General features: G+C 34.7%; 1 protein-coding gene across 6 annotated transcripts in view; it reads right to left on the minus strand.

Moving 5' to 3' along the window:
* Positions 1 to 24,395, minus strand: part of rapgef1b (Rap guanine nucleotide exchange factor (GEF) 1b) — a 115,357-nt gene that overhangs the window by 83,791 nt on the left and 7,171 nt on the right. Inside the window, exon 1 of one of the 6 annotated variants that reach the window (XM_056446194.1) lies at positions 6,349 to 6,424. The exons of the other annotated variants lie outside the window; for them this stretch is intronic. Coding sequence (XP_056302169.1) covers positions 6,349 to 6,424 — 76 coding nt within the window. Of the gene's footprint in view, positions 1 to 6,348; positions 6,425 to 24,395 lie in introns of those variants that run through there. 6 annotated transcript variants of the gene reach the window in all.

Raw genomic sequence — 24,395 nt, forward strand, 5'->3', positions numbered from 1 at the left:
AATTCAATTGAATTATTCAGCCTGACATATTCACTGCTCCAAAATATTATAAATATTTCAAAAACTAAAATATATTGTGTTCAAAAGGTAAAAAAAGTTTTGTTTTTACCCAGACATTTTAAAAGAATATATTTTAGAGCAGTAATCACAATACCGTGAAACCTTGATATTTTTATCCACTGTTATCATACCGTCAGAATCTTATACCGGCTCATGCCTATTGCCTACACTATTATCGTGATACTGATCATTTTGCAATACATCGTGCAGCCCTGATAATATATTTCTCAAAACCCCTCATGATCTGCTCTTTAAACAACAGGCGAATGGGATCAGTCTGAACGAGCATCTGAATGATCTGCTGCATCTCTGTTTCTGGACGCTGATCTTTGGGTTGGATCCACCCAGAGCTTGACTGTTTGAAATGAGCACTTAGACAAAAGCCACACAGCTGGAACAGCAAGGAATGTCCCTGGAATTTCACATCAGAGCTTCTGTATTCCCAGAAATACACTCTTTGCTGGAGAACAACCAGCTTGCACTTTTCTTTTTATCATGTAACACTAACAAAAATACAGCAGAATTACTCTGTGCCACAATATATGACAAAGCATCATCCAAAAATTCCAAAAACAGCCGAATCCATACTGGATATGAAAAAAAAAAAAAAAGCAATTGGCTTTGAAGAAATTCTGCTCGATCAAAATCAATAGGATAAATAAGGCTGCATTTACACTGCAGATCTTGATGGTCAATTCAGATTTTTTGTGACTGTATCCGATTTATTTGATGACCTGCTCACATCATCTTTTAAAAGTGACTCGTTTCCGATCGTCTGCATTTACACTGCACACGGCAAAGCCCCAATGGCCAGGGGAAAAAAAAAAGAGCGGGCGCTGACTAACAGCTGATAATTAAAGAGTGCTCTTTTCTCTATTCCTGTATGCAATCGGTTCGCAGCTTTTGACAAGCTGTTTTCCAATAGTTTATGACAGAAAGGTTCTCTTTTGTCTATCTTCTTTTGATATATAGGCTTTTTTAAAACCTTTAGGCGTTTTAACGTAATGTCCACGGCGTGATTTATGCACGTGATGTATGCAACAGTTTTATATTAGTTTATATTGGTTGCGTAGCGAACATTGCGCTCTCTCGCTCTAGTTTACATGCTTGAATACCTGTGCTATATGACAATATAAAAGCTGTTTTAGTCCTTGTGTATGAGATTCAAGGTTTGAGACTCTGCTGAAGTCTATTCTGAAATGAAAGCGTCAGAGTTGACGTCATTCGCTATGGTTTTTAATGACGCGCGACTCGCATTGACAGGTGAAAATCCGATCGATCTGCTTACACTGCAGACACAAGGGCACAGATCCGATTCATATCGGATAAATTTCCACAAATGAACAAGGCCTGAATCTGATTTGACTAAATCGGAATCCATGTGATCTGTTTATGCTTACATGTACATGGGCCATATCCGATCTGTGTCCCATGGGAGAGGAGAGAGGAAGAAAAAAAAAAGGAAAAAAATTTTTTTGGAATTGAGTCACTTGAACAGTGCAGTGTAAATGCAGCCTAAGAGAAAAAGTATGAGAAGCATGAAACTAAAGCAGACTGAAAGTAAACTTAAAAGTTTGAGTAAAGAACAATTGCATGCAAATGTCAACCTGGCCATGAAAAAATGTTTTCACCAAAATAGCGAAACTGTTTCTACGTTTTCTGTGTAAGCAAGTATTTTACAGCACTCTAAAACATTGTCAAACACTGTCAGTGTTTTTAAACAATTATATTTGACTTACCAAAGTCACACAAGTGCCAATTTCACATCCATAAAGGAGAGGTGTCACATCCATAACAAAGAATTTTCCTCATAAAAGCAAAAATGTAACAAAATCAAATGAATCCTTTTGGTCTCTTTAGGGAGCAAACACTTATCCTCTTGATTAGCATTATTTATTTTGGGTTGTGTGGTTTATTCACAGAATTTCTTGTTGTATACTGTAAACTCACAAACTTTATTGGTCACATCCATAATGTGTTTATTTTCCTTATTTAAAACCTAACAACGTTTACAGAATGTTATTTTTCTGATCTTATAACTTCGTGGTGAATAGTTTTGGAACATATAAACAGATGTTTCAATATAATCTTCACACATACTTTCTCTGTTCATTTATGTTTTGAGTCTTCAAATGTCACACACGGTCAAAATTATTAGCCCCCCTTTGAATTTTTTTTTTCTTTTTTAAATATTTCCTAAATGATATTTAGGAGAGCAAGGACATTTTCACAGTATGTCTGATTATATTTTTTCTTCTGGAGAAAGTCTTATTTGTTTTATTTCGGCAACAATAAAAGCAGTTTTAAGCCATTTTAAGGTCAAAATTATTAGCCCCTTTAAGCCATTTTTTTTCTTCAAAAGTCTACAGAACAAACCATCATTATACAATAACTTGCCTAATTACCCTAACCTGCCTAGGTAACCTAATTAACCTAGTTAAGCCTTTAAATGTCCCTTTAAGCTGTATAGAAGTGTCTTGAAAAATATCTAGTCAAATATTATTTACTGTCATCATGGCAAAGATAAAATAAATCAGTTATTAGAGATGAGTTATTAAAATTATTATTTAGAAATGTGTTGAAGAAATCTCTCAGTTTAACAGAAATTAGGGGATAAAAATAAACAGGGGGGCTAATAATTCTGACTTCAACTGTATATAACGCTGGAATTGATCAAAATAAAATCAATAAAACATATTTTTTATTTCAGCAAGATTAAAAGGAAACGTTGACTGTTTTAATTTACTCTAAATAGATGCATTAAATAAAAATCTAAAAATACCTTTGATAAAAGATGAGACACCTCATTTTGGTGTCTGCATCATTACAAAATGTACCAGGTCTACTTTAATGTTTCCATTTTTTTAAGGATGTATTTAAATAAACATTTAATACAAATTAAAATTATGTGCTATAAAACGCCCCATGTTATAGGTTGTTTTCGATCATATGGTTCTGGTGAAGCGCGAAATTCAGATGGCATTCATTAACAAAGCATTCATTAGCAAAGAGTTCACATTACACACTTTACTATGTGGTTCAAAAACATGGTTATTTTAAATTACTATAGTTTTTTCCTCATGCCGTTGTCTTCCAGATATCACAAAATAACAGATGAAAGCATACAAAAGCGTGGACGCTAGGCATGGGACGATAACCATGTTCAAGGCTATCGCGGTTTGGGAAAGTCAAGGTTTTAAAACCATCAACACTTTCTGCTATACCGTTCCTAAGGTACGAGTAGAATTTTTCGTTTACATTTTTTTAAGACAACAGTATCTCCAGCAGAAAAGATCTCTAAAGACGTTTTAAGTTGTAAAACAAACTGTGTTTTTGAAACAAATGAAGGCAGCAGAAGTCAATCATTCATGTGAATTATTCAGCCTGACTTTGATTCAAAATATTTTAGAGAAGTAATCTCAATACTGTGATACCGTGAAATTGTGATACTTTTATCCAAGGTTATCATACCGTCAGAAACTTATACCAGCCCATGCCTAGTGGAACAATGGTCTACATTATTATTTATTTATATTTGCAAGTGGGAAAAAGTGCTCTTAACATCAACAAACATTCACCGCTGCTGCGCATCTCGATGTTCACGTTATGGTTGTTTATTCTGCCGAAACGCCAGTAAAGACTTGGATTATTGCAAAACAAGACATTTCATTGCAGCGATTACACGGCAGGGTATGTATTTATATTCTCCTTTATTTTGTATAAGTGTGGTGATGATTGTATATAATTTTTATATAACACATTAACATATTTAAACACAGCTAGGCCTCTATATAATCATTGGTACTGCAAAACGAATCATCGCGCTCAAAAAAAGTTTGTACACATGGATGTATTGAATGGATGTTTATTACATGCCCTCTTCCGTTTTTTTAGCCAGTTTCTTGAACTTTCTCCTCTTCATGAGCAAAAACTTTTAAAGTTCTATCAAAGCTGTTCGACATTTAAGCAATTATAAACAATATAAAACGGAAACATTTTGATGTTCTGATAGTCATTCCTATGTAGAAGAATCACTTCCTGCTCTCGCGCTTCATCAATGACGTCATGTGAAAACAACCTATATAGATTTATGAAAAACTAATTATTTATTCTGAAATGTACAAATTAAAATATATAAAAGCATATGTGATCATCTAAAGTTTAAATTCTATTATTTTTGGTTTTGTAAATCATTGTAAAAAATGTGACAGGTCCTTTTGCTCAGAAGAAACACAACAGCACACAAAATATTTAAAGATTAAATATTTAAAGATTTTTTTTTAATTCTTTTAGGTTTACAGCACCATATCCTTCTAGGGCTTGAGTGTCCGCATACGTGGACAGCACATTTTAGCTTTTAAGTAGCTATTTAAAATACTTTGAATGTTTTATATTTTGTTACAGACATACAGTGTCATCCTGCAACTGTTTTGCAGAAATGTCCCCAACACTATTTTTAACTGTCCAAAATGGAAAAAAATGTTGTCAAAGTAAGTTAAAAAAAATGTCTATGTTAAATATGCATTAAAAACATTCAGGAAAAAGTGTATTATGTAAATTCGGACCACAATTCCTCATATATGGACATAATTTTTCTATAAACGTACATCATATCAAAAGATGACACTTAGGTTTTTATTCTAATTAGGTTCTAGTAAGCCCAAATAGCAAAGAGAAATAAAAAATGCATGTAAAAACACCTTGGGCCTTAAGAGGTTAAACAAACTAATATTTGCCTAAAATAAAAATAAAACCTGAACTGCACCGAAAAAAATATTCAAAGATGATTCCTCAGATCCACTCTTTTATTGTTTTAAGTTAAGTGGTAGTAAACAATTTACTTGGGCTGAATTTAAATAAACAAATTAAGTTGAAGATTACTTAAGATTATTTAAAATCATTGGCAGGAGCTTTAATTCAGACCCATTTCGATTATGCTGCCTCATTTTGGTATAGTAGCATGAAAGATAAATTGCTGAAGGCACAAAATAAATTAGTACGAATAATTAAAAAATTTCATCCTAGAGCACATTTGCACAAAGAGTTTTTTAAAAGAATTAGGCATGTTAACTGTTAGTAATCGAGTATGTTTTTTAAAATTGGGAATGGTACGTAAAAGGTTTAATAATGTGGTTCCTAGTTATTTGGTGAACTATTTTCAAATGGTTAGGCAACAGCATTCATACAGTACTAGGGGTTGGGATTTTAATATTTGTTTGTATAAATGTAGAAGTCTAGTGGGGAAAAATATGTTTTTATATACAAGTGCAATCATGTGGAACAAATTACCAAAATCCATCAAGGAAATAAAAAACTTTCAGGTTCAAAAAAAGCTAAAAAAAGATGGTTGTTTGATGAGGATAATTAGTGTGCATGGTGGACGAGGATGTTTTATTTTATATGTAATTGTGAATAGGGTTGCAGCTGGAGGGCTATCTGCTGTGTGAAACATATGTTGGATAGGTTCGTTCCGCTGTGGCGACCCCTGATTAATAGAGGGACTAAAAGGAAAAGAAAAATGAACGAATGAAGGAACGTATTTGGGAATTATTTTGTTCCTGTTTTTAAAATGTGGAGGTACTGTTTGTTTTATGCATCATCTGTATTTTGAAGCCATACTTTGTTTTATTTAACAGCAAGGACGGCAATGGAAACAAGCCCAGGGTTTTATTGTGTTTTTATCCTCGACAGTTTTTATTTCAAAGTGTATGGGATACTTGTATTTTTGTACAGCTTATCTAATAAAATTCAATTCAATACTAAATTTAATTTGTTTGAATTCAACACTTATAAATTGTTTGCAACAATTTTGCAGACATCCTTGTGCACTGTAAAAAATGCTGGAATCCACACAATTCCTTCATGTTGTCCCAACACAAATCGATTAAGTTAACTGAATTGTTTTTACAAATTTAAGTTGATTGCACATAAAACAATTAAGTATTGTGTTGATTCAGCATATTTTAAATACGTGGTTTGAACAAATGGCACAAATCATTTTTTCAGTATACTGAAAAAAAATTGCAATGCCTCAACAATGCTAACATAACACCACAATCCAGCTTCACAAGAGTCATTAAAACCAAAATACACCACTAATTAGCGAAGAACAAAAACAACACAATTTGCACACTTTATGACCAGAATGAAAAGCTCAAAAGATCCACAAACCAGCCAAACACAAAGTCCATCCCGCATTTATAACGTAATATATAACTCGTTACATCACACCCCGAAACTCAAAGTCCAAACACTTCCACAAAAACCCGTCTAGCAATCCACTCTCACCTGTATCTGCTTCTCCAGGATTAAAGTAGTCCGTGTCCTCCAGAAGAGGCTGGGTTCTCCGACTGCTGTTCCCCATGGAGACTTTAAACTTCTCCTTTAGCGATTTAAAAACTACTTTAAGACAGTCTCATTCGCCTCAACAGAGATTATATTTAACATTTCCTTCAATCAAAACACACACAAATAGAGTCAAAGCTCCATCCAGCTCAATGGAGGAGTCAGAAATAAGCATTATTTCGGGTTCACAGTTAGTCAGTCTCAGTCAATCCCATGACCCAGCCTGACTCAGACATCAAAGCAAGAGTGACAACTAAAAATAAACCCAAATACAACTTCCAGAGAACGTTCCGTGTGTGTGTGATGTCGGAATGATAGAACATCCAGATTCCAAATGGAACTCCGGAACGATGATTCAAATTTAAATCCCCAGATGAAAAACCCCAACTGACATGTGAGGAAGGATCGATAAAGCCTCCGGCATGGAAAACTGCACACGCAAACCAAATGAGCGCTCAATACATTTTAAACCTCCATTATGAAGTTCTGAGGAGAAAAAAGGAGAAAGAAATCAGATAACAGAGCTCAAAAATATCGCTGGAAGTGCTCAATCTCACATCTATCCACTGCTGCATGTCGACACACACACAGAGCTGCTTCTCTCAAACTCAAACACACACACACAAGCACCATCTAATTACTGAAGCTCAGGATAGTAAGAGCATGTTTTTCATTCTAGTAATCTGCTGCGCTCATTTCTCTAAAACCCCAAATTACAGTTTTGGGATAAAAAAAGAAAAAAAACAAGCAGCCAGAAATGACTCAAAATCATTCTGTACTTATTCTGGCCAATCAGAGGTGAGAACGCTCCCGGCGACCAATCAGAGCGCAGCACGCTCAATCAGGAATTAGGAACTAAAGCCAAATAAAGCCCATCAAGTCATTAGAAGTTGTTTTATTTTAGGTCAGCACGAGGGAAGATTGAAAAAACTGTTTAATCTTTTATTTGACTGCAAAATACCCTTTTATGTGCAGATTTTGAGCCACATGGAATCACAAATAGACAATTTTATCATGGTTAAATGTTTTTTATAAGTATTTGTAGGAGATTCAACTTATATTAAACTGATTTTGTCTGTAAGTGCACAGAAATAAAACATAAACAAACATTTAAAAAAAAAAACTAAGCGGCTAATATGAGTGGCTTATATGAAAGGCGAAGGCCTCTAGATTACGCTTATTTGACCAAAATAAAACATGATCATGCCTTGATTCTTACTTATTTAATTAGGACAGTAAGGTCTGACTTTGCTTAGACCAAAGTCTCATCACTGAACCTTCAATAATGTCCAGTATAGAATATAAAGTCATGCTGCAGTGGAAACAGAATGAATATTGACTCCATCATGAGCTTGGAGGACTGCATCCATACATCTCTGCAATGACTCAAATCACTTATTAATAAAGTCATCTGGAATGGCAAAGAAAGCGTTCTTGCAGGACTCCCAGAGTTCATCAAGATTCTTTGGATTCATCTTCAATGCCTCCTCCATCTTACCCCAGACATGCTCAATAACGTTCATGTCTGGTAACTGGGCTGGCCAATGACCTTCTGGAATGACCTTCTTTGCTTTCAGGAGCTTTGATGTGGAGGCTGAACGAGAAGGAGAGCTATCCTGCTGAAGAATTTGCCCTCTTCTGTGGTTTGTAATATCCATGTCTCGATACCTCAGGCTGTTGATGTTGCCATCCACTCTGCAGATCTCTCGCACGGCCCTATACTGAATGTAACCCCAAACCATGAGTTTTCCTTCACCAAACTTGACTGATTTCTATGAGAATTATGGGTTCCAGTAGGTCTTCTGTAGTATTGGTGATGATTGGGATGCCGTTCAGCAGATGATTCATCAGAAAACTTGGCCTTCTGCCACTTTTCCAAATGATCAACTAGAAGTCAAGTTATTATTTGTTGATCTTAGAACTTGGGATCAACGACAAGACTTTTGTCAGGTAGTGTACATACATTTCACGTTTGACCATATTGCATTAAAATGAAATTACCTTTAGTTTGATCACTTATATTTTACAGCTACAGTATTTATACAAGTACAGCTCAAGTATACTTTTTTTTTTTGTTTTAACAAACAACGACTATAATATGATTTATCTTTAAAATATAATCAAATTTAATCTGAATATTTTTATATAATATAACTCAACATATCCAGATCAGAAAAAGCAAGTTTCTTTTTACATAAGCATATCTGATTGAATTAGGGCTGGGCGGTATATCGAGTTCTGAGGATATATCCATAAGATTTGCCAACACGATGCGGGATTATCCAATATCTTTCATATCAATATGGGTTGAGGTCACATGTGCGCATTCTGTGCGAAACAGACCACTCCAAGGGAGCACACGAGCTCCACTTGCACAAATGAATGATCCACTCCCTGAGTCATACAAAAGATTTGTTCAAAATGAACATCCCGTTCAAGAACGATTCATCTGACGTGACACCGAGGAACATACAGTGCCGGTTGTCTCGAAATCTGACTCCCCTTCGCGTGCACACGCGTCTGCAGCTGTTACAGCGGTTTATCAGAAACCTTTTATCGATCTTTTATTCCACAACTGACAGCAAGAACGAACATAGAAGCCTTGTCAAATTGACAAGAAGCACCTGAATGTGTTCAAAAGAATTAAAAACGCCAAAATGGGATGAATTTATACCGCATTTCAAAAGTGAAACCACCTCAAAATTACTGATTATAAGTTCAGTATTTATTACACGACGGTCTCTTCTTTACATTTACGTTACAACACATTTAGCTCTGCGTTGTGGTTATAATGACTGTTATAATAACTGTTTACGGGTGACGCAATGGCGCAGTAGGTAGTGCTATCGCCTCACAGCAAGAAGGTCGCTGGTTCGCGCCTCGGCTGGGTCAGTTGGCATTTCTGTGTGAAGTTTGCGTGTTCTGTACGTGTGGGTTTCCTCCGGGTGCTCCGGTTTCCCCCACAGTCCAAACACATGCGGTACAGGTGAATTGGGTAGGCTAAACTGTCCGTAGTGTATGTGTGTGTGAATAAGTGTGTATGTTTCCCAGTGATGGGCTCCAACTAGAAGGGCATCCGCTGCATAAAACAAACGCTGGATAAGTTGGCGGTTCATTCCGCTGTGGCGACCCCAGATTAATAAAGGGACTAAGCCAAAAAGAAAATGAATGAATGAGTGACTGTTTACATTTATATGCTTAACCAGCATTTCATCACAGTACTGTGAAACTATTTCGTTACTTCTCATATCTATAGTCTATTCGTTTTCATCTGCTTATTTAATATTTAGTACAACAAGTTTAGTCAAAACAAAAGAAAAAGTGTAGGATTTTTTACTTGGAGTGAAAGACTTCTCTATAGAAATCTTCGATACGTGCACTGTTTAATAATTGTGCACAATACTAGGGCTGTGACGGTAATGGATTTTCTGTTACCGCGGTGATGAAGCAAGAAATCATGCGGTATGTCGGTTAACCGCGCACACACATATATATATATATATATATATATATATATATATATATATAATATAATATAAAAAAATAAGCATTTTTAACGCACGCTGTAATTTCTATATCCCAATCCCTTTATCAACATTTTTAATACAAGTCATTATTTTAAAGATTATGACTTGAGAATGTGATTTTACCTCAGCGCTGCACTCTTCTCCTTCGCCCTCGCGCTGAGTTCAGGTGACGGAGTGTTGTAAAGTAGTTAAACTATCAAACTGGCACAGGAATATCAGTATATTAATATAGGCTTTGCTAAAACGCTGGTCAAATGTAGGTCTTTTTTTACAGAAGCTATAAACAGACACGCATGCTGCGACTGCGGTGATGAGTCAACAATCGCATATATTTGACTTATTTAAAGTAGGCTATAGGCTATAGCATATAATAATTTTGTGTAAAGACATTTATAAAAATATGTAGCTAATATATCACAGGGGTTTGTGTAGCAGCAATTACAGTGGAGCATTAATTAAATCCTTTTTTTCGTGGAGCGAAACAAACACTGCACAGTTGTGTAGCTTAGTTTTTGTGGGTCAGTTATTTACAAAATAAACAAGAATAACTAATAAACTTTGAGGTGAAGCGATGTGCCTCAGGGTCCGCTATATGCCGCGGCCAAAACACAAACTGGTCTGTTAGATACAACAGTAATATAAATAAAATAAAAGTGAAATATTCAGTTTGGAATATGGAATCTTTGTTAACTGTATGATCAAAATTAAAAGAGCAGCCTATATTATCACTCTTGATGATGCGGTTACCGTCACACCCCTACACAATACATACATCTAAATGTGTAACTAAAAAACATATACAGCTGATTTAATTGTTATTTATAAATCACACAACTGTGCTATACAGGATTACTTATAACAACACTAATTGTGACATTAAATACTGTGTGTTTCATATTTACATTCAGTGTGGTTCTTTTCTATTCTACAATACTTTTTTTGTGTTACTATTTAAAAGGCATGTATGGTAAAAAAAAAAATCTACTTTTCAAACTGTTTGGACAGAAAGTGTATAGATCGTCATATTGGGGTGATAAACACACCCAGTGCTTTTTTTTCAATTTAACAACATAAAAACGGTGGACCAATTGGAGCGGTTTTCAGACCGACCGCAACTTTACGTAGGAGTGCGGTCCACCTGCCCACCAATATTGATTGACAGCTGCGTATTAACATGTCTCCGTAGTAACGCGTATAATCATATCAACAAGAGAGGACGAGTGCAAAGCAACCGGGAATAAAAGTTCTTACTGTGGTATTTCTCACAAATGTTCCGTGAGATCTGCTTCCTTCATGTCTGTCTGTTGTCTGAATCTGCCGAGGGAGGAGATTAAGGCACGCTGACAGGCACGTGGAAACGGTGGGCATAAAGGACTAGCATTAAAGGCGCAGTACACAAAAACCGCTACCCGCTGGTCACAGCCTTTAAAATAGAAACTTATGAAAGGCAAAATAAATAATCTGATGAGTGTTTTGAGCTGAAACTTTACAGACACATTCTGGAGACACAAAAGACTTATATTAAATCTGGAAAAAGGGGTAACCTAGGTGCCCTTTAAGTGTGTTCCTTATTTGCTCTGACAATGTAGCTCTGTTGTCTATGGTTCTGTTTACTTTGTTATTTGCACAACAGCACAGTAGAGCTGTGTATAGTCTTAAGCAGGAAATAAACCTGTACTGTATTTATTTATCAGAGATTTTGTTTATAATTTGAAATGTTGTGCAACATAGTTTTAAGCAGGAGTAAAACCTGTACTGTATTTTTATTTATCAGATTTTGTGCAGCTCTTATTTTTTGTGCAGCTGTTTATTTGTAAATAGGAAGGGAAACTCCTGTGTTTAAACTATATTTTGGTTAAAAATTGTTTTAATAAAGGCTTTAACTTTCAAGTAACTGTTTATGAGAAAATACCGGGTATATATCATATACAGTCCAGCTCTACACTGAATGATGCTTAAATGTTATTTATCTCCTATTTTAAAATGTTACTTTAACAAAAGCTACTGGAAACATTAAAACAAACACATTTGCATTTAACAATGTGACAATTATCAAAATCTAGCTTGATTGTACACTGCCAACATTAATATGAACGTATGAATATCTATAGCCTGCACAATTTCCCATGCAGCCTGAAAACGCACAAGTCATCTGAATGTGTCATGAGTCTGTATTTGTCAGTAGTGTGTGATTTCTCGGTTTACTGCCAGACTCGCAAGCATCCTCATGTGAGCATTCACACACACATTTCTGTCGTCTAGGATGTACACAGCAATGCAACCACACACACACACACACACTCACGCACGCACGCACAAAAGATGCACAATATATAGAATAATCATACTTATCGTGATAATGTTATATGCAATATTCATATCTCAGAGAGGTGTAATAACCTTTGTTTACACTGTAAATAATTACATATGATTAATTAGTCATGACAACATATGTTGTTAGTTAATTGTAACTTCTTAAACTAAGTTAATCATGTTAAAACTTCATTTTATAGGTAGGGTTGGGTATTTGTTTGGGGTTATTTAGATAAGGGTGCTGAATCGCTACTTTTAAAAAGGTATCTGTGCCAAAACGGTGCCTGAACTGATCCTTTGAGCCACAAAATTATAGTGGACGACTCTAGAAAAATCTCTTATTTGACAAAAATAAATTAAACCATATAATTAATAAGTTCAAAGTAGGGGTGGGCGGTACACCGGTGTCATAGTCATCACCGGTGTGACATTGCGCCACGACATGGATTTTCTAATACCGTCAATACCGTAATAAATCAATTATGCACCTTAAACGGCTGCATTTACATCAATAATAGCTAATTCTAAATAATAAGGCATTCAATTTTCTTCAAACGCTCAGTTGTGGTCTGAATACACGTCCTTATACTACAGGGCTCGAAATTGCAACCATTTTGGTCACATGAGCACCCGAAATTTAATCTTTGCGCCCTCATAATATATTTGGGAGCATTTGTGTGTCTGAATATAATGGTTGTAGTGCAATCTGATTTGATTTTCTCTAAAAACTTGCTGAATCGCTCTACCCTGCCGCTGTATTGGTTCATATTAGCTGTCAGTCACTCAACGCTTCCCGCTGTCAGATAACAGGGAGCTTTTGTTACTGCAGGAAATGCAAACGGCTGAAGAGTGAAAAGTGCACAGGTTTGCAAACCTCACCTAAAGTTATAATAATAATAATGGCGCAGATGACAGCGACCATGACATGAGGTAAATGTTGATCCGCCAGCTGAGATCAATCGAGTGTTTTCGGAGAAGGTGCCTGAATCTCGATGCGTTGCATTCACTGCGTGTTCAGCGCAAATGTCCGCTAAATATAAAGTCTAATACTGTAGACATCATCGCCAAAGAAACTCACCTTTACTAAGTTTACACTGAAACTACGGCTCATAACAAAGAGCGGAATTGCGCTGGTGGTCTTCATGAGAATCCTGCTCTGTCTGCTCATAAATTGGTGCGGCTGACTCGCCTGCTTTATTCCACCAACACAGAGAAATAAAGATCAGCTCATAACGAGACTGAGCATTTACAATGACCCAAACCAAAACTTTTAAAGAGCGATAGAAGTGAGACTTTCTTTTGTCCATTCTTCCTTGAGATGTATATTATTTTGCTATTTAAAGTAATACCATGATATTATACCGTCACCGTTCAAAAGATGAAAAATACCGTGATATTAATTTTAGGTCATATCGCCCACCCCTAGTTCAAAGTATACATCAATTCATATTTTACATATCTGAATTGCATTAATATATTTCTTTTGATCATTAGTTTGTTAGCATGAATGTAAGATTTGCATTATGCTATTAACATTACATTAGCTTACTACTAACCTGTGGAAAGGCTGTCCTCAAAATCAGGGAACACTAGGGTTCTGGGTTTGGGGCTTGTGACTACATTTACATGGTCATCAGTAATTTAATGATTTGCCTTAATCTGAATAAGACTAAGGCGCCTATTCTTCTTGAGGCAACTTCTACCGCTGCACAATAGAAAGCATCCTGACCAACTGCGTCACGGTCTGGTATGGAAGCTGCTCTGTTGCTGAGCGTAAGGCACTGCAGCGGGTGGTGAAAACTGCCCAACGCATCACAGGGACTACACTGCCAGCCATTGAGGACATCCAGAAGAAATGCTGCCTGCGCCAAGCACGCAGTATTCTTAAGGACACCTCTCACCCTGCTTACAGACTGTTTTCTCTCCTGCCTTCCGGCAGGCGCTTCAGGCTCCCCCGGACAAAAACCAGCAGACTGAGGAACAGCTTTTTCCCCAGAGCTGTCTTCCTTTTGAACTCTGCCACTCACTGACTCTTTTGCCCCCCCCAATACACCCCCCACACTCCTCTAACTTAAACTCCTCACAATCACTGCACTATTTACCATTTGCACATTTAAAGTTTGCACATATTCATTGCACTGATTCACTTATTTGAACTGTACATACCCACTGCACATGAACATTTCTAATTATGTTTATCTATCTGCACACTTCTGATTATTAATAGCATCCTGTACATATATTAATTTATTGTAAATCTAGCTAATACAACCTTTATATAATGTTGATAGTACACCCATCTGTAAATATTACCAGTTTTTCTATTACTGCACTTTATAAATTATACCTGTATCCTGCACTTGCTGCTATTGCACTGCTGGTTAGACCGAAACTGCATTCCGTTGCCTTGTACTTGTACATGTGTAATGACAATAAAGTTATGATTATATGATAATATGATTAAGATGTTTACATGAGTTGCTTTTTGAATGCTCCTTTCATGACTCCAGTTTACATGTTATAGCACATAGATCCATTACAGTCACTGCGTCACCAGGCTATCCACGTTTCCTCTGGAGTTTCATGTAATTTTGGGTGTTTTATTTTTCATTTGTCGACTTTAACTGCAGTTTCACTTTCATTCAGGAACATTGTTCATGCCCCGTGACAAACTGAGGTATTGGATGAGAATATGAAGTAAGGACTGGTGGAAGAGTGTTGTTTTAATGAAATTTAATACCGCACGCCTAATAGAAAGAAAAAACCTCCCCATTCCATGACGTGGGTGTCTGTGGTCCTTTAAGGTAATCAAAAATCACTGTTTACATACACTCTCAGAAAAAAAAGGTACACGGTGCTGCAAATAATATTCCTTAAGGAACAGTTTTTACCTCTGTAAAAAGTTGTACCTTATATGGTACAAAAGAAGACTTCTTATGATACTGTTCTGTACCTTTTATGGTACAATTGAAATGAAGGTACAATACTGTTCTCATAAAAAAGGTACTTTTAGAGTTGGACAACTTCTTTATTACAATACAGTATGAAAATAAATATGACTGGAAAGGCAAAGGGATTTTATGAATAATTTCCATATTAAAACATGAATCATCATTTAAAAGCATACAATAAACTCATAAACATTCATTATTATGTTCTATGATACAAAACAACTGGTAAAGCAAAACTATACAGTAGGTATTGTAAACTAAACATTTAAGGCATTTTAATAATCATTTGTTAAGCATTTTCTGATAAATACATGCTCATTATTGATATCCGCACCTTTTGGCGTTTGCTTTCCACTACACACGTGAGCTGGCAAAAGTCCTGCATGTGCAAAGTGTTCATGCAGACATTTTTTATTGAAAAACTAATCAAACATTGTGCAGATCTTCTTACAATACTTTTGCATAAATCTATTTCTATTTTAAAATTAAGTCAATTAAATTACAAAGGTATTGTGTGAAAATTGGAGAATTTTTTTTTTATTATTATAGATATTGTAGTAACATTTTTGTGAAAAGTGTTGTGAAATGTTTAGTAAAAAATAGATATTTTGATTTATGTTAAAGTATTTTGTATTCTTTATTGTAAATGGAAAAGATGCATTTACACAAAAATAAACTTAAGAAAAAAACATTGTTTATAAATGTATTTGATGTTTTATATTTATTGAAAATAATTGACACATTTTGGATATACAGTAGCAAAAAGCCTTTAAATAGTTCTTGAAGGAACACATTTAACACTGTTAAGGAATAAGTGTCTTGACACTGTAATGGTACCTTCATGGATCAGATTTGTACCTTTGACGAAGGTAATATTGAATCTGCAGGTTTTAAAAACCTACATTTTGGTTTCCCATGGTACAGATCATGTCCTTAAAGGTACAAACTGCAGTGGTACAAATGTGTTTCTTTGTCTCAAGGTACAGTACAATTCTGTTCCATAAAAATGTACTGCGCCAATGACAAGGGTTTGTACCTTCTTTGGTACAACATTGTACCATTTTTCTGAGTGAAGTAGACTCTTAATCAGAGTATTGTCTTAATCATATTAAAATCGGTCCCTGTAAAATACTCTGTGAAAGTGCCAGATGATGTCGCAGGCTGTCAAAGACAGTGCATTCCTTTAAGTTGATTCCATCTGCTCTCAAATGTTTCATTAAGTTTGATATGTTACCCTATGATTTATTTTTTTTGAATGTTAATAAAAAAAGCTTTTCTCTAGGGCAGAGATGCCCAAACTAGGTCAAAGTTGGTCCATGGTAACCTTTGAATTGGCCCGCAAACCAATCAGTGAAGAGATGGACAAATGATGGGGAAAGTTTGGGCGAATCACTCAAATGAAGATCGTCATTTCTAATTTTACATAAACTTTTGCTTGTTTGTTTAATTGCTCAGCTACAAAAAATTAAACGAAATGTTTCAATTAAAGGAAAATGTATTTTCTTTAAATGGTCATGAAACCCTAAACACATTTTTTAGATGTTGACAGATACACGTGTATACATGCTAAAAACACTATTAGGACACACATATTTCACTAAAATGTATTCTTTTTGTAAATTGTGTTGTAAATGAGATTTGTTTAGGGTTTTATTAGGAGAAGAACATTATAAAATGTCAAATTTTATACTTTTAAATATTATTAAATTAGGACTTTACCATGATAACTTTAATGTAATACAGTTTGGTATATGTATCTTCAGCCCAACACCCTCAATCAAGTTTGGTTTTTGGTCCTTCATAAGAAAAAGATTAGGCACCCCTGCTCTAGGGAAATGTTATATCTTTACAAATATCGCTAATTGCAATACAGTGGACTCGAGAATCTCTGGAGTTACGCTCTAAAAATAGCCCGCAATAGGTGAAATCCACAAAGTAGTCAGCTTTATTTTTTATAATTATTCTAGATGTTTTAACACAGTAACCCCCCCCCCCCCCCCGCTACACACTTTATATGCTTTTCTCAGACAATCATTAACATTTTCACACTTTTCTCTCATTTAAACACTCGCGTAACTTCTACCTTCCTTTAAAACGCCCCAAAGTCCAACTTTTTGTGCGATGGCTAGCATCTTCCTCTGCCTTTTGGGTGCTACTGTGGGTGCCTTTGATAATGCAAAACGTTTCGTCGACATTATGGGGCTTGTTGGGGAAAAAAAACTTGCTAACATACAGTAGGACAGCACTATAGAGTCACACTGTTAGAGACTGAAGATTTATGTGAATTTGGCAAGCTGAATGCATTCTGTATCATACAGGAGACACGGCACGAAGGAGATTGGCGGGACCACTCAACAGCAGTATCACATATTTTCCTAGTATTATGCACCTCTAACACACACCAGGCCAAATGCATTGCACGTCTATGAGCATGCTTTATAAATAATTGTGTTGTCAGGCGTGCAACTACACATAAACAGACCCAAAAAGCCACAGAATGCATGACGCAACGTTACAGTAGAGTTATTCTGAGAACGTCACAAACACTCAAGTGTTTCTTCAGAACAGTACACAACATCATTTCTGATCTTAAAACTATTGTAGGCATGTCTAAATATTGACAAGACTGCTGCCGTAAATGAGGACTTCTGTCATCGCTTGCATAAGGCTTTATATTCATTTCTGTTTTCTGTGGAATAAAACAGGAGAAATGTTCAAACGTTATTTTTATTCAATGACTACACATGAAAGTTGTGTACTATGTGGTTTCAGAGTCAATAAGAACAGTATTCATTGAATTGAATGTTATCAGAAGGAATTCAGAGCCATAAACCCTTTCTTGTATGAAACACTGAATCAAACAAAATGACTTTACTATTACTTTAAACATTACTATTGTGCCGATAGATAGAAAAACTTTTCATTTTCATGTACACAAAAAAGCCCAATAGTCTTCATACCAACTGTTTTAATTCATTATTTTAATTACTTGAACATGTTTTTACTGTATTATTCATTTGAATAAAGAAAATTAATTTTAACCGGAGTAAAGTTTCACAATCACAAAGAAAACAAGAAACACACTGAATGTAATAAGAAAAAAGTATTAATGTGAACTTAAAGTTATAACTAATTAAAAAAGATTATTATTATTAAATCAAAATATGATTTACAGGATTTTTGTTCATTTCTTAGTAAATTGTTAACTTAATAATAATTATAGTGATGATAATAATAATAAAAATAATAATACAAAAAATAATTATAATAACAATGATAATAATAGTGATGATAATAATAATAAAAATAATAATAATAACAATGATAATAATAGTGATGATAATAATAATAAAAATAATAATAACAACAATGATAGTAATAGTGATGATAATAATAATAAAAATAATAATAACAACAATGATAGTAAGTGATAATAATAATGATGATACTAATGATGATAATAACAATTATAATAAGAATGATAATAATAATCAGAATAATGCTGATAATAATGATGATAGTAATAATAATGACAATAATAGTGATAATAATGATGATGATAATAATGACAATACTAATAATAATAATGATAATAACAATAATAATAATAATAATAATAATAATAATAGTGATAATAATGATAATAACAACAATAATAATAATAATAATGATGATAATAATAATAATAATTAATAATAATAATAATGATGATAATGATAATAATAATGATGATAATGATGATAATAATAATAATAACAACAATGATAATAATAGTGATAATAATGATGACGATAATAATGACAATACTACTACTACTACTACTACTAATAATAATAATAATAATCATGATGAAGATGATAATAATAACAATAATAATGCTAATAATGATGATGATGATAATAATAATAACAATAATATTAATTATGATGATGAAAATAATGATAATAATTATAATACTACTACTAATAATAATAATGATAACAACAACAAAATAATAATAATAAAAATAAAAAATAATAATAATGATTATAATGATACTAATAATAATTACAATGATAATAATAATGCTAATGCTAATAATAATAATAATGAGACTAATAATAATTACAATGATAGTAATAATGCTAATGCTAATAATAATAATAATAATAATAATGAGACTAATAATAATTACAATGATAATAATAATGCTAATATTAATAATAATGATACTAATATTAATTACAATGATAATAATAATGCTAATGCTAATAATAATAGTGATGATGATAATAGGAACAAAGAAGAAATGCAGAATTTTTGGGGGAAGTTGCAGTTTGGATAATGACAAATGTATTAATAATAGCCATGCTAATGATAATTGTATTAGTAATGATAATAGTCATACCTTTATATACATCTAATCTCACATATACTGTGCACAAGTCATAAACTACATTTTTTGGGGGGGATTTAGTATTGGAATCAGATGGGGAAAAATGAACATTTTCCATTTTCTATAACCTAAAAGTCTTTGGATCAGGATTAATGCGAGCGTATGATGACAAAATCTTCATTTACACTGAACCGTTCCTTTAAGAACTTACACACTAGGAAACCTTGAGTGAGTGAGTGAGTGAGTGAGAGAGCGAGAGAGAGAGACACACACACACACACACTCCAGATTTCTCACACACTCATTTTCCTCCCTACAGTTTATTTTCTCACTGCTGTAAGGAAGTTGAGGGAGGTCAGATCAGCTTCCTGGTTTTGTTCAGCAGGAGGAGGCCAATTTTAATACATCTTTGCTGATGTCATGAATGCAGAAATGTGCTGATTTACAGAATAACATCCATAGGATTTTTCTGAGAGATATTTTTCTTACTTTTGCAGCCTAATAGCGCGTTTCCACTAAACAGTACATTATTTCCACTGTCCAATGAAGGAATTTCCACCGTCCAATCCAATTGAACATTTTTTATTCAGTGTACACCTGACCAATAAGATGACCAAGACAAAGAATCAAGCCGGTAACCAAACACATGCAAACCTCCAAAACAAACAAAGAGCGCGCACATAATGCAGACACGTCGTGCAGGTCGGTGCAAGACCTGACAAAACATGGAGGGGATCAAAACACGGCAAGAATGTGCTTCAAAATGCGCAGAAATCCAACAAAACGGTGTGTGTGTGTTGATCAGATTAGCTTAATTCCCAAATAAGAAGCAGGACTGCGGGGTTTACAAGGCTCAAACACGTTCTGCCATGCTGAAATGCGACAAATGTGCCTTTCAGGTGTGTCGCGGAGGAATGTTGAGGTGAGACGCCTGAGGATACACATTCCTGCGGGAATATCACTCTTTCAACGCCATGCCAGAATGTGAGAGACAATATCAGGACCTTTTAAAGAGGAACTTAGGAACAAGGGATAGAATTTAAGGGTTAGTTCAACCAAAAATAAAATACTCATCATTTTCTTGTGGGTCCAAACCATTAATTTCTTTCTTTAATTGAACACAAAAGAAGAGATTTTGAAGAATGCAGGAAACTGGAAGCTACTAATATAAAAAGGTGGAAAAATATATAGATAAAATCAATGGTTACTGATTTCTAACATTCTTCAAACAATCTTCTATTGTGTTCAACAGAAAAAAGAAACTCAAACAGGTTTGGGACAGAGAGGATGATGAGCAAATGATGGCAGAATTTGGATTTTTGAGTGAACTATCCCTTTAAATGAATCAATAGTAACAATAATGTCAATCTCTGTTTTCATAAATGCTCATGCTGTAACTTTAGTCATTATAATGAATCCTTAAATTAATTATATGACATTTTCCATGCCAAATCTGAAGCAACAGAACATTGTTTAATAAAAATAAAGGTTTCCTAAGCTCAAAAGCAGCATATTGGAATGTTTTTAGAAGACTACAGTAATGATGTTCAATGCATCACAGCAACAATTACATATTAAATATATATTTATTCAAATAAACAGGTAATATAATGAGAAATAATGTTTTAGAACTGCACCTTTTCAACAAATCAACTCAGTCTTTCTAAGCAAGTGATACTTCATGTCAAAAACACATGATATATGCAGTCTAAAACAATAAATTAGAGTGATAGTTCACCCCAAACTGAAATGTACTTATTTACATGCCCTAAATAGAGTACACACCACTAATTTCTTTCTTCCACAAAAGAAGAGATTTTGAGGAATGCAGGAAACTGGAAGCTACTAATATGAAAAGATTGAAAAATATATAGTTAAAATCAATGGTTACTGATTTCTAACATCATTTAAAAGGACTTCTATTGTGTTCAACAGAAGAAAGAAACTCAAACAAGTTTGGAACAATGAGGATGATGAGTAAATGGTGGCAGAATTTGGATTTTCGGGTGAACTATATCTTTAAATTAATCAAAAGTTTCATAAATCTTCATGCTGTAACTTCATAGTCATTATAATATGCTCAATTGAACCAAACATTTGAAGCAACACAACATTGTTTAATAATAATAAAGGTTATTTGAGCTCAAAGCAGCATATCGGAATTTTTTCAGAAGACTAGAGTAATGATGTTGAATGCATCTCATCAAAAAATTACATAATATACATTTAATCAAATAAACAGGAGGAGGAGGAGTTTGCAAAAAACGATTTTGAACAAAATCAATATGGCGGACAGGTAGTTTGCCGTAATATGGCATGTTTGGTATCCATGTTCTCTGCATGACCCAAGGAATAATTCCACATTTCAATTCCACACAACAATTACCACATGAAACCTATGCAATCCACCTTTTTTAGCCATTTTGGAAGATTCATTATTGATAGTTAGTTAAGGGATTGTAACACACGACCACTAGGTGGCGCTGTTGGCAAATTTACGTGTGGTGGTTATTATGAGGTGCCAATGACACACCTAAAGTTGAGCAGCAATATTGGTACAAAACATTGCAGAATTACAGCCTCAGACAATCTTTGACATCGTGCCAGCACATTTGTCGGTGGCGTAAACGAAAACCGTGTCACGCATCAACATGAATTCAGTAACTTTTTGCCAGCATGGTCATGGTCATGAAGAACATCAGAGTCAAATTTGGTGAAAATCGGAAAAACAGTCTAGGAGGAGTTCGAAAAAATAGGTTTTCAACCAAAATCAAAATGGCGGACATGAAGTTGAGTTCATTTTGGCATACTTGGTATCAATGATCTCGGCCTGATCCAGGGAATATAACAAGACACATGTCATGTCAATAAGGAAAGTTTCGAAAAAGTTGTTAGCTTTTTTCAAAAATTGCTTATAACTTTTGGCCACAAGGTGGCGCTGCTCCAGAAATTTGAGTATCTTCAGGGCATGGTGCCGAAGATGCATACCACGTTTTGTAATGATAAGTGAATACATTCGTGAAATATAGCATTTTTTGACAAATCTACATGCGCGACGCCCAAAATAGCTGACCAGGAAAAATCACAGTGTAAAGTGTCAGCCACTTAAATCATTATAAATAGCTTGAACATTAACACTGTACTGTGCTATTAGGTAAAAATGTAATAAATAAAAAGTCAACGTTTAAAATGTGCTTTTAAATGTTAATTAAAAATGGTAGGCTACTGTTCTTAAAGTAAAAACTGCTGTACTTCATACTTTGTATTAACAAATAGTAACCCATTCATCAAAACCTGGAAATGTTGCTTGAACCTCATAAATATAGGCTATATGTCATCATATTCATATATAAACCATTTTTGATCAATTTTGAAATATGTTGCATGTACGCGTGACATATTTGTATATCACTGAAATCTAAACATTAACTTGTATTTTAAAATAAGTGATTTGGAATTACATATTTAAATCAGAAATTAGATCTGCTTACTGCGCGCCCTTTACAGTACGCGTGTCAGAAAAATGATTGATTCCATGCATAAGTACACTGCTTGACCAATTCATACGTGATTTATCCATTTATCCATACGGAATATCCGTGATTTGAGATCTTAAGTGGACTGTGGAGTTTGTGTAAGCCGCACACAGAGACTAATTAGGCTATATTCAAGCTGCAAGCTTCAAGCATGGCAAAGTTGCTTGAGTCTATGTTCTGTGTCCCGCGACATTTGAATCACATCCAGATAAATTAGCCTAAATCTGAGGTAATTTTTTAAACACATTTGTGATAATTATTTTACCAATAATGCAGCATGCAGTAACCGAAATGCCATCACAACAGCAGTGGTCTTGAAAAGCACGTCTCTAGTGCGTATCTGCTCCGCAAGCGCCACTGCCGTGCACCGCTTTCTCTGGCTCTGCGCCAAAGCAGGTTGATTTTTAGCATCTGATGACACGATGAACTAAAGTAAACATTCTAAGCAAACCAATCTGATTGCAAGCTTCAGGGAACACATGAGTGTAATCGTTCGAGTCAAAGTGTATTAATTTTTTTTTCTTTCATTATTCAGTATTCCCAATCCAATCTCACGGCAATTCGTAACTTTTTGATTTAGTGGCTAATTCGTATGAATTCGTACGATCTAATTCGTACATTTTCGTACGATTTGCTCATCCCCCAATGACGGTTGGGTTTAGGGGTGGGGTTAGGTGCCACGCCTCCTTTTTAAAATCGTACAATTTCGTACCACTAAACTGACAAAACGTAAAATACTTACGTTTTCTCGTGAGATCAGGCTGCTATTCCTCCATGTACCACTAAAAGGAAGCCTGCGTACCACTATTGGTACACGTACCACAGTTTGAGAACCACTGACCTAAAGAAACACCAATATTGGTCAATAATGATGAAGCGACTGATATATCTCATTGTGGGTTCTCAGTAACCTAAAAAGATCCCTCTATTACAGCAATGTCTGAACAGCTAATGGTGCCCTGCAGCCTCACCCAAACCCAGGCCTTCAGGACAGCTGTTTAGAGGTGATCAGAGGGATTGAGTTTCCTTCCCACTACCCCAAAGAAACCTCCTGTTGCTTTCCGTTACTAGACTCACCACCACAAGCAGAGAGACACAACACGCACACACTTCCAAGTCTGTGTTGTCATAGTCCTAAACTTACTACAACACATGCAATGGTATTGAGCTCTGTGCATAGAGTCAATGGCAAATTAAACAGCTTAATGAATATCTAAATGAGAGCCAAAAAAGAAGAAGGCAAAGGTAACGCAGTCATAGCAAAAACCAAAAAAACCATTTGCATTCT

This window comes from Danio aesculapii, chromosome 21, assembly GCF_903798145.1.
Source record: "Danio aesculapii chromosome 21, fDanAes4.1, whole genome shotgun sequence".
Taxonomy (NCBI): Eukaryota; Metazoa; Chordata; class Actinopteri; order Cypriniformes; family Danionidae; genus Danio; species Danio aesculapii.